The 11,535-nt window shown below is 42.9% G+C and overlaps 1 protein-coding gene across 1 annotated transcript; it reads right to left on the bottom strand.

The window, feature by feature from the left end:
• Positions 1-501: 501 nt before the first annotated feature.
• LOC145356146 (immunoglobulin lambda-1 light chain-like) lies at positions 502-5,710 on the bottom strand. The gene is made up of 3 exons (XM_080208755.1): positions 5,638-5,710; positions 5,151-5,498; positions 502-824 (listed from the first exon to the last, which is right to left on the bottom strand). The coding sequence occupies exons 1-3, from the start codon at positions 5,684-5,686 to the stop codon at positions 502-504; spliced, it is 720 nt and encodes a 239-aa protein (XP_080064881.1). The 5' UTR covers positions 5,687-5,710.
• Between the last annotated feature and the right edge of the window lie 5,825 nt (positions 5,711-11,535).

Raw genomic sequence — 11,535 nt, 5'->3', positions numbered from 1 at the left:
AGGAGGTTAAGAACTTTCTGCCCTTTAATGTATTTTTGTAATCTGTATTCGCAGCTCAGCCCTTTCATCACAATACCAGAATGTAACTCAGTCCATTAAAAAATATTGCAATATTACTTCCATTTAATGGCATCCATCGTCTCCTTGTTGCGCCTGGATATCACTGACTTTAAATAAAATGTGCAGAATATCACAATGATATAATCTAACTATTTAATTCCCTTTAGAATGCTGCCATTAATTGTTTTTCAGTGGAAGAGATAGAATAACAGAACATTAGTCGCGATAACGGTATAATGATTTTATTACACAGCGGTATCAATGACATTACACTGAAGCTTTGATCTATTCAGAGTGAACACAGTTAAATTGAAATTAAGGGAATCAGCCGATCTGCTACAAACTGTGATGAACTGTTTGAAATGTTCCACTATTTGCCGAATTTATTTAGAATTAAAACTTTACTAACGGCAAAACACAAAAACGCTTCAGGTGCATGTATCACATACAGCTGGATCTGGAGATGCTTGTTTGAAACGGGTTTGCTTGAGTCTCGTGTTTAACCACACAGGAGTAAAGCTCGTGTGAGTTCCACTCTGAGGCTGACAGAGTCAGATAACTGCTCACACTGAACGTGTTGTCCGCCTCCTGCTGGACCCGACTGGTCTCAACCCCATTCCCTCTGACGCTGCCATCGACAGTCCATTCAATCTCCGCAGCTCCCGGGTTAAAACCGCTCACCAAACACACCAGGGTCGCCATGTTCTTCGCTGTGATTTGATCCGATGAAGGCGGAAGGAGAGACACAGTGGGGCTCCGTGGACCTGGAAAGTAGAGACAAGGATCGCACATCCATTAAAAATCAGTATAAATGACTGAATCATTGTTCCACCTTCTTCAAATTGTTTTTTTAAAGTCGGTATTATTCTACAAGAATGTATAGATTTTATACATTGGAGTCTTATTGATGCCAAATGCAAAAAGGCCGGGACTCTGGTTTCTGGAACATATACAACCTGAGAAGGTTTTTCTTTTTTCCCTGAAAGGACAGGAGCATACAAATAAAATCTGATCTAAAGGAAATAGTGGAGTTTGAAATATTAAAGAGAAAAATAGGAAGGAGATTCAATGCATCCAGTTGTGATCTGAGGCAACGCAGTCCGAGCCAATGTCGCGAACACCGAGAATTTCAGAATAACGCTAATCACTCAGAATTTGGGGTCAATATTGGGACCTATGCTGACGGCTACATTTCTGTAGTTTGCAACTCCAAAACCTCCATTCTAAACAATGAAATCGATTGTTTGCTTCTGTCACCATTTACTTCTCTGACGCAAGTCCTACATACTGGACTGATATTTGGGTTTGTGAACATTCTTTGCCACGGCTTCATCACCGTGTCCCGCCCAGACCAACAGTGACGATGTACCGTAAATCTTAACAAGTATCTACCTGTCGCAATGGAAATATTTGGAGACATTTTTTCGGAGTGGAGTGTCACAAACGATTTGTTGCAGCTGAGAGGAAGAGTTTCTAATAAATATTGTAAACAATTCTAATATATAACAACATAACTTAATGACACCCTCAAAAGGCCAGTAATAAATCAAACATGTCCTCATAATTATTTATCTCTCACACCTTGTCGTCAAAGCAGATGGACTGTGAGATCTTTATGTGCTTAGGTAGGGAGCCATGATTCTGACATTGGAAGAATGATTCTACTTCACAAACACTTAATTGTGAGGATGTTCTGAGGCCGGGTTCGGCGCTAAGTCAATGCAGGTTTGCATTTTCGTTCCTTTGACATTAGTCGATATTCGCAAAGCTGAAAGGGCGTTGTATCAGAATCTTGTCTCTTTAAGTGACCATTTACCGCTTAAGTTACCATCTATCACAGTCAATGGGGAAACGCTCAGTGAATATGTTAATAGATTGTGAGGCTTCGAAGAAAGGGTTCAGAAATAAATATCCATTTCAAACTACAAGTATCAGGCTAACCTTTTACAATTCGCCCTGACATTGAGGTATTATGTCGGCGACAACAGCAATATGGGTTTTGTCGCTGTCGGTAAAAAATCAATTGTCTTTGGAGCTAGAAATTGGTCTTATATTTTTGTTGGAATGTAATTTGGATGTTGAAACTAAGTCGGCAGACAAATGCCGCAAGCCCTTATTTCAAAACTGGTATCTTCTTCCTGCGCCCCCGAGAGTTTCGCTGGATCATCTCAAATGTTTGCACCGATGAGCAAGTGTGAAGATCGACTTCTATTTAGTGGACTTAAGTGAATTATTTTTACACCGGCATTTTCACCAGATCTGATTTCTTAAAGTAGCAACTCAAATATTCAAAAACATTTTTTCCCTTTTTGCCTCATGCTGGTCCATTTCACCGTAGTATAGCCCAGTAAACAAATGACTTGAAGAAGCAAGTCATAAAAAAGAGAAAGTAAGATTGAGAAGGGAAGAGACCCTGAACACAGTTTTCCAATGGGCGCGGAGCAGGTTTGACTCTCGGAGGCAGGAAGAGAAATGAACTTGTCAAAGGGCGATAGGGGGTGTCATAATTATAGACCAGTGAACTTAACCTCACTGAAGGGAGAACTAATGGAATTAACGCGGCATAATCAAATGTAGCGATTACGGCTTTGCTGCCGGAAAATCTCACCCCATAGCGTTAATTGGTATTTTTGAGCAGGCAGCATGAAGCGGTGAATGATGGCAATATTTTTGGTATAGTCTACATGGACTTTAGCAAGGCCCTTGGTAAGTTCACACATAGGATGAACAGATTGGATCCGAAATTGGCTCAGAGGCAGGGAACAAAGGGTCCGTATACCAATGAGTGCCTCTATGATTGTTGTTCGATGATACAAATTTGGCAGTGTGGTTGCGAACAAGAAAGCTGGATAATGCAGGAAGACAATGGACTTGTTAGATTAGTGCACCGGCGACAAATGGAATTAAATGCCGAAAAGTGTGAGGAACTGCACTTCAGGAAGACCAACAAGACAAGCGAGTACACTGTACAGATGGGAAAATGCCGAGAAATGTAGAGAAAATTAGTGAACAGAAAACGCAGGTCCACAGATTCTGAAGGCGGCTGAGCAACTGGATATGGTAGCAAAGAAGGCATAGGAGGCATTTACATTTATAAGCTGAGGTAGAGATTGTTAGAACTTTGAGGTTATGCTGAAACTGCTGGAAAGATGCGTTGGGAAAATGTAATTGTACGTGAACGAGTACAGGGAGATCTAGAGGGATATCGGCTGGAATGGAATATTTAGTTATTAGTAAGTATTGAATTGTCCCTTTTCTTCGGAACACACGAGGCTGAAAGTAAATCCATTTGAAGGCATAATATTCTGAGGTGTCTGGGCAGAATGGATGGGAAAACAATATTGCCAATTGTTGAGGTGCCGACAAGAACAGGACTTGGATTTGTCGTTCGAAGTAGAAGGTTTAGCGGAGATTCGAAGGGTATAGTTTCACCCAGAGGGATGTGGAACCTACTGCCGGAGAGGCTGTTATTGGCAAATTAATGGTCACTTAAACGAACATAGAATGTGTAATTTAAAGGCTAATGAATAAATGTTAGATTGTTCCTTGTGAACCAGTGCAGACACGATTGGCCAAGTCGATTGCAACAATTTTGCAAAGATATACCATTCTCTGATTCTGCGAATATATTATATTGCTTTTCTCCCTCATTGACGCACAGGAGCTACAGTGTGGATATCTATAAGGTACATTGCCGTAACTCCGACAACAGCTTCCAAACCAGCCATGTCTTCCACTAGACCAACACACGGGCACCAAATGCACGGCTACAACACCAGATGGTAAATCCCCAACAAGCTACACAGCATGCCAAAGTAGAACTGTACCGCCTTTCCTTCACTGTCACCTGGCCAAAATCTCTTAACTCCCTCCCTAACAGCTCTGCGGTGTACCTATGACACATGGGCAACATCGGTTTGAGAATGCGGCTCACCGTCACTTTATCCGTGGATATTAGGCGGGGGAGATGGGAGTAGTGAAATGAATGTTACCTTTCTGATCACATCCCATGAATCAATATTGGCAGTAATCTTCATCTTTTGTTCTACTACTACTAACCGTCAGTCACAGAACCAACAACAATCTGAACGAGTCCACAACAATACTCAAAAACCTGACAACCTTATTTCGGGACATTCCAAAACAACAGATTGGATGGGAAGAAAATGAACCATAATTTCCGAAGAAAGCAAATATTCCGCACATCATTGATGTTTGTTACTCTGTGATCCAGTAACAATCAGGGTCGATTATTTCTGGCGGAATTCCGGCAACAATATGATTATTTTGGACACCCGGGATTAATGCAAAATATTAGGCTGAGAATCTTGTACCGAACGGTTTTCAGTGAGTTTGGGGACCAGTGGGAGTGAGTCGCACCCATTCACCACACTATCATTCCGCAAACATAATGCAATCTTGCTTTAAATGGAATGAAACAGCCTGATGTGAACGCTTTGAATGCAATTCTAACCCTTTAAAGCAGACTACAGGGGCAGCGTATGAAAGAACCTGAACCACTGTGTCCCTTCATACAATCATGGAATTATAGACCACACTAGGTGGCCGATTGTAGCTTGTACAAACTTCCGCATTTAGCTCATTTGCGTGCCTGTTTTTTCACTTTTGAAATGTTTATCGTCTTGCTAATTATATTCCGCTCGCATTGTTCATACAGCTGGGGCACTCCACTCCTAACACTGGCTAAGCGAAGGGAAACATTCCATCTTTCTAGCAATCGCATTCTCAATCATCTCCTCGCACTGCCGGCTGGATCAGATGGTTCAAAATTCTGCACAGTCCCAGCAGATCAGACCCTCAGCTTCCAGTGAAATGAGTTTCACTCGTAATTAAAATACCCCTTTACCCTATCACATAACTGAACACACTCCAGACAATCGCCGAAGTTCTGAGCCCAGCTATCACTGCAATATCATTTCCTGCTGAATCAAAGATCCCCCATAACAATATTTTAGGAGCAATCATTTTGAATTGCCCTAATTCAGTCCACCTATCCGACCGTTTCCAAGTACATTTTGTTATTTAGAAAGCGTCGCAAATGTTAGAGGAGAGTTAAGTGATTTACTTACTGCCCAGATTCAACTTCGTTCCACTCCCGAAAATCAATCTATTTACACCGCTGGGCCAAGCACCACAGTAATAATCTGCAGCGTCCTCCGATTGAACGTTGGTGATGGTTAAATGCGTCTTCTTTCTTGATGAGTCCACAGACCCGGCGAATCGATTCGGAATGCCCGAAGCCAGACCATTGTACTCGGACCAAACAAACAGAGGGGCGCTGTCGAGTTTCTGCCAGTACCAGCTCGCGTAGTTGCTGGTAATGGTGCCTCCGGACATGGTGCAAGTGATGGTGACGGTCTTTCCCGGTGAGGACGAAATGGATCCTGGTTGGGTCAGGACAGGATCCGCAATTGTACCTGGTGAAATGCAAAGTATTGTCAGTCACACACTGTGAAATGTTGAATATAGCTCACAATTCAGGTTCGTTAAAACACAAGTGCAAAAGCAGATAGGGTGAAAAAATGAGCGTGACTTCAGGCCGACGCCCGTACTTACTGTGGAAACAGAGTATCAGTGCGGCGAGAACTCCAATCGATTGTGTCATGGTGAAGGTTTGGGGAGAGGAAGAAGGAAAATAAACCCTGACACGAACGCGCTTTTGAGTCCATTCCAACCTCTCCTTAAAAAGATTCAAACACCGCAGGGCGAATGAATAGTAATTACGTATGCAAATTTCCTGTCACGTGATATTGAAACGAAGATCTCCATTTCGGTATTGTCTGATATTTGCAGAATGAGCACATCAGCCATTTTGGAAATGAAGAAATGCATATCTCCCAATCCACAGAATAGCATGTAAAATGGCTCAATACCCAACTACCCGTCCACCCCCCAAAAAAACAAACGGTGCGGTGAAACATAAAACAGATTAAATGAATCGTGGCTTGATGTCCCGAAGCCTACACATTACAATAAATAAATGTTGCGGGCAGTAAGCTGTTTAATAGGCGTAACGTCCTTGGTGAATAAATTAAAGACGAAAAGTGTGTGTTGATTTTTCATGTGCACACAGAGACGCCGAAGGCCAGACTCCGTTTTAGGTTTTCGCGATTGATGGATTCACGGGTAGGCAGACAGATAGACAGGGAAACTGACAGATAAACAGGGAAACAGATAGATAGATCGACAGATAGATAGGTAGACTGACAAATAGATAGATAGATAGACAGACAAATAGATAGATAGATAGATAGATAGACAGATGGTTGGCTAGATAGACAGATAGGTGCATAGATAGATAGACAGACAGGCAGTTGGATAGAGATAGATAGCCAGATAGTTAGATAGATAGGTAGATAGATCGACACATAGATAGATAGATATCTGAAGTGAGTGCATGATAGACAACCCTGGAAAAATAATTTATTTCCTATCTAGAATGTGATTGAGGTGCGAAGACTGCCCACTCAGCTTTATTCAAGCGTTGCAAACCCACGGCATACAGTGAGTTAAGCCTTGGCAAAATAAAATGCTCGAGGAAACAAAGCTTTCGCGTGACGTTCGTTGTTTGATTTGAGGGGTATATTTGCTGTCATAGGAAACAATGAGTTTGAGAATGTCAATGCATTTGCTGACATCGGACTGAGCTGAAAATAGCAGTTTTTAAAATCAGATTTCTGATGACCGGTGACCCTCCCCCCACAACACCACCCTCGCCTCCCGCCTCCCGACAGTATTGCAGAAGCCATCGAACAATGTTCTACTGCTCCCTCATTTGAAAAATTAAACAAAATCTGGCAAGCCCTTTAAATGTTGATAACATGAGCTTGTCACACACCTTCACCCCATGTGTCCTTGAACAATTGGGAGAAGTAACATTTTGGTTATGCAGCTGAGGCGCACAGAGGAGAACGAGAAGAAATGAATTAATTACTTCGCCTGGAGAGCTGCCGATCGCGGTGCAGATGCAGTTGCGTCAGTATAAAAAATTCGAGAAGGTTGATCGCAGAAAGAGGGCAATCAGCCCATCGCATCCATGTCGGTTCTGTAAAGGAGCGATAGAACTGGAATTTCTGTCTTGGTCTTACTCCAGTTTTCGACATATTTTCCATCTTCTTGACAGGGATTGTTCAATCCTCTTCCACGAGCCCTTGATCCAATTGTCTCCAGCTCATTAAGAGTCGGAACATATTTACCCACGACCAGCCCTCTTCTGTTCCTGTTCCCGAGTTATTTCAAATGTTTGCCATCTGGTGATCAAACTTCCCGACATTTGAAGCAGCTCCTACTTTCTTTACCCAACACCTTTAAGAACATCTTCATCAAATCTACTGTGCGGCTCTAAGGAGAACAACTCCACGTTTCCCGTCCTTACATCTAACTGAGGACTTTTATCCTGGAAACATGCTAATACACCTTCCTGCACACTCTCCAAAGCTCTGAAATACTTTCGAAGAATATTGTCAAGAACTGAACTAATACACTAGCTGGGGTCTAACAAAGATAAAAGGGTTAACATATTTGCTTGCATATGGACTCGGTTGTTGGAGTTTTACTGACTCCCGCGTCGAACGAATGAACGGTGGGGAAGGAATATTAAAATTTTATCATCAGTGGGAAAATGTCCAAACGGCGGTCAGGGAGAGGGATCAGGAACAGATAATTAAAGTTGTTAGGCTGAAAGTTATCGCAGGGTATTTACTGAAAGGATATGTCTCAGGTCCACGTCATGCAGTGCAGTCAGTACCCAGGGAGTGAGAGGTATAAGACCTTGCCTGTGGGTGGAATGCACAGAGTTGACATCTGCAGTGTGGAGAGAGGGAGAGAGACAGACACTAGTTCAGTTTAATGCAACAAGACAGCAGAAGCGAGAGAAGAACCACCCTGATGGCGTGTCAGTCGAATCGGAAAATGATTGGCACAGGGCCAGGAATGCAGGTTAAAGTTGTCTGAAGACGGTATGCAGCTGAAATATCAGACAGAAAGCGGGCCTACTTCATGGAGATGTTAAAGTCCCAACATCTCCAATGACAGAGCCCGAGTGGGAGAAAAAGTGCGAAACTTTGCGATTAGTGGCAGAGCTAAAGATTGGGAAGAATATTAAAACAGACAAAGATTGACAAATAAAGTAATGACAAAGGAGAACTCAGAGTATGAGAGAATGTTAGCTGGACATAGAAAATGAATGTAAGAATGTCTACATGCTTTTAAAAAGAAAAATGCTCACTAAAATAAGTGTTGTTACTCTGGAAAAGGAACGTCGAAAAATTATACGAAATGAGGAAATGGCAGAAGAATTGATATATTTTCTCTGCCTTGCTGGAGAATATGTAAATAATGTCCCAGAATTACTTGCAGGTGAAGAGGGAGAAAGGAGCGAGGAACATAAAGCAATTACAACCACCAGGTCAATGCGACTAAGAAAACGGTCAGAACTAAAGGCTGTCAAGTCATTAGGACGTGATAGAGCTGGGTAAGATACCCTGAGGGGGAATGGATGCAGACGCGAAGGGCCGATTCCCCTCTGTCTGCAGTGTAGTTATTTTATTACTCGACGAGATCGGGAAATAGCAAATTTATCTCCTCTATTCAAGAAAAGAAAGAAACTGAAAACATGTAACTGCAAGCCAATTAGCCGAACATCTGTCAAAAGTTAAATGCTCAAATCTATTATTAGAAGGTTATCGCATGGCGCTTGCAATTATGTAGAGCCAACATGGTTTTGTACAAATGAAGCCATACTGTACTAATTTCATATACTTACTGGAGCAACTTATTAGTAAGCTGAATAAAGAGGAACCTGTACACTTGGATTTCCAAAACGTATTTAACAAGAAACAGTTTCAAAGATACAATATGAAATGTCAAATAGGAGGTCATCATGTATAGGATAATATTCATCACGAATCGAGGACTGGTTGCCTTACAGAAACAGAGAGGTGGGGTAACTGAGCCCTTTTTTTGTAGGGGGGGAGGGGCAAACTGTAGCCGGCGGTGAATCACAGGATTACATCTGAGGCCTAAACTGTTATCAATTTACAGAAACGACATGGATGATGGGAAGGATTGATTTGCAACTTTTTCTCACGACTTTAACACAGGAGGGTAAGTAAATTGTGAAGTGAGCAAAAATGGTATCCAACAGGATTTAGATAGGCTACGGGAGTGGTAAAAAGAAACAGGTGGAGTATAATGTGGTGAAATGCGAATTGGTCCACTTTGGCAGGAAGAATGGAAAGCTGCAAATTATTCAGACGGAGATGAGAGTGCCAAGATATGAAGCACTGGGGAATCTGGGTGCCCCGGAACGTGATTCACAAAGCTTTAGCATGAAGCTTTAAGTGATTACGAAAGCAAACGCAATGTTGTCACCTATTGCAAGTGGGATGGAATATAAAAGTAGGGAAGATTCGCTACAAATTTGTCGTGCTTTGTCGCGAGCACATCTAAAGTACTTTCCTGTTGGCCCGGGTACCTCAGAACGGATACAATATCACCAGCAACATTCGGAGAAAGGTGCCCCCTTCAGATGAAAGGGATATCATATTGGGAACGGTTGGAGAGTTGGGTCTTGTACCCATTAGAGTTTCGGAGAATTCAATGTGATCCTGCTGAAACACCTACTATCCCGAGGGAAGTTGAGATGGTGAATGCTGAGGAAGTGCCTCCCCTCCAAGGAGACTGGAAGGAGGGGACATGAATTAAAATAGGAGGCTTTCCAGTTGAGATGGAGATGAAGAGAATTTCATTTTCCGTAGAAGACATTAGTCTGTGGAACTCTCTTTACCAGGAATATCCCATCGTGAATGGTAGTGTATAATTAAACAACTCACTGGACGAGAAGACATCACAGATGTGCCCATCCTCAATGATCAGTGAGAAAAGATAAGGCTAAAGCCTTCGCAACAATCTTCTGTCACATCTTGGCCTTCTAAAGGAAAGGTCAACATTGCGGATGTTAAGCTTCAGCCAATTCAATGCGCTCCAAGTGATACCAAGACATGTCCGAAAGCTGTTGGATACTGCAAAGGCTTTGGACCCTAACAATATTCTGTCAACAGTCCTGAAGACTTGTGCTCCAGGCCATGCCGCCCCGCCTGTCAAGTTGTTTCAGGGCGTCTACTACACTGGCATCTACCCATCATTGCAGAAAATTGCCCAGTTATGTCCTCTATGCAAAAAGAAGGGCATCTCCAACCTTATTCATCAGCCATCAGGCCCCTCCAGATCATCAACAAGTTGATGGAAGGGGTCATTAACAGCACAATCAGACGGCAGGAATTTAGCAGGAACCTACTCACTGACACATAGTTTGGATTCCGTTAGTCACTCAGCGCCTGACTTCATTACAACTTTGAGTCAAACATGGACAAGAGTAATTGAATGTCAGATGTGAAGTGACTGCCTTTGACGTCAAGGCAGCACGGGTGGAATTAAGGAGCTCGAGGAATAATGGAGTCAATTAGATTCAGAGGGAAATTTCTATGCTGGCTGCAGTCATACTTGGCGCAGGGAAAAGTCCTGCTGTGGTTGGCGTTCAATCCTCTAATTTGCACACTTCTCTGCAAGAGTTTCTCAAGATGATATTCCAGGCCCACTTATCTTCAGCTGTTCTACCAATAACGTTCCTTGCATCATAATGTCAGGAATGGGGATGATCTCATAGTGTACAGTACCATTCCCGCACCCTCAGAGAATGAAGCCGTCCATGTCCAAACGCAGCAAGTCCAGTACAATATCCAAGCTTGGGTTGACAAGTGGCAAGTATCCTTCGGGACAAAGTAGTGCCAGGAAATGGCCATCTCCAACAACTAATCAATGTCTCTTGACATCCAACGGTAATGCCGCCACTGTCGACTTCCTAAGGCCGACCATTGACCAGAAACTGAACTGGTGTCGACATTTAAATATGGTGGCTACAAGAGCAAGTCGGAGGGCATGAATCCTGTGGCAAGTGTCTCACTTCCTGACTCCCAAGCCTGTGCACCATCTGCGAGGCACAAGTCTGGAGTGTGATGGAATATTTGCACTAGCCAGGAGAGTGCAACTTCTATAACTTTCAAGAAGCTCACACCATCCAGGAGAAAACTTGACTGGCACCTCTTCCACAAACTGCTTCCGTCACGATGAACAGTGGCAGCAGTTGGGACCATCTGCACCATGTACTGCAAAAACCCATCCAATATCCATGGGCAACACCTTACAAAATCACACCTCTACCGTCCAGAAGTACAAGGGGAGCAGACACATGGGAACACCACCATCTTCGCGCTCTCCTCCAAGTCATTCACAACCTGACTTGGGGATATATTGCTTACTTAGACCACAGGGATGGCGCTGATTCAACAAAGCAGTTCACCACCATCATCTCCAGGATAATTAGCGGTGAGGAATAAATGCTGGTCGAACCGGCGATGCCCACATCCCATTAAAAAAATGCAGAATTCGGTAGAT

This window comes from Carcharhinus amblyrhynchos, chromosome 20 (genome assembly GCF_965287045.1).
Source record: "Carcharhinus amblyrhynchos chromosome 20, sCarAmb.v2.hapA, whole genome shotgun sequence".
NCBI classification, from domain to species: Eukaryota; Metazoa; Chordata; class Chondrichthyes; order Carcharhiniformes; family Carcharhinidae; genus Carcharhinus; species Carcharhinus amblyrhynchos.
This window is presented reverse-complemented; position numbering and strand designations above follow the sequence as displayed.

Coding starts and splice junctions, on each gene's coding strand:
- LOC145356146 (XM_080208755.1), bottom strand. CDS start 5,686: ATGACACAATCGATTGGAGTTCTCGCCGCACTGATACTCTGTTTCCAC. Junction 5,499..5,637: donor ACTGATACTCTGTTTCCACA/GTAAGTACGGGC, acceptor GCATTTCACCAG/GTACAATTGCGGATCCTGTC. Junction 825..5,150: donor AACGAAGTTGAATCTGGGCA/GTAAGTAAATCA, acceptor TCTACTTTCCAG/GTCCACGGAGCCCCACTGTG.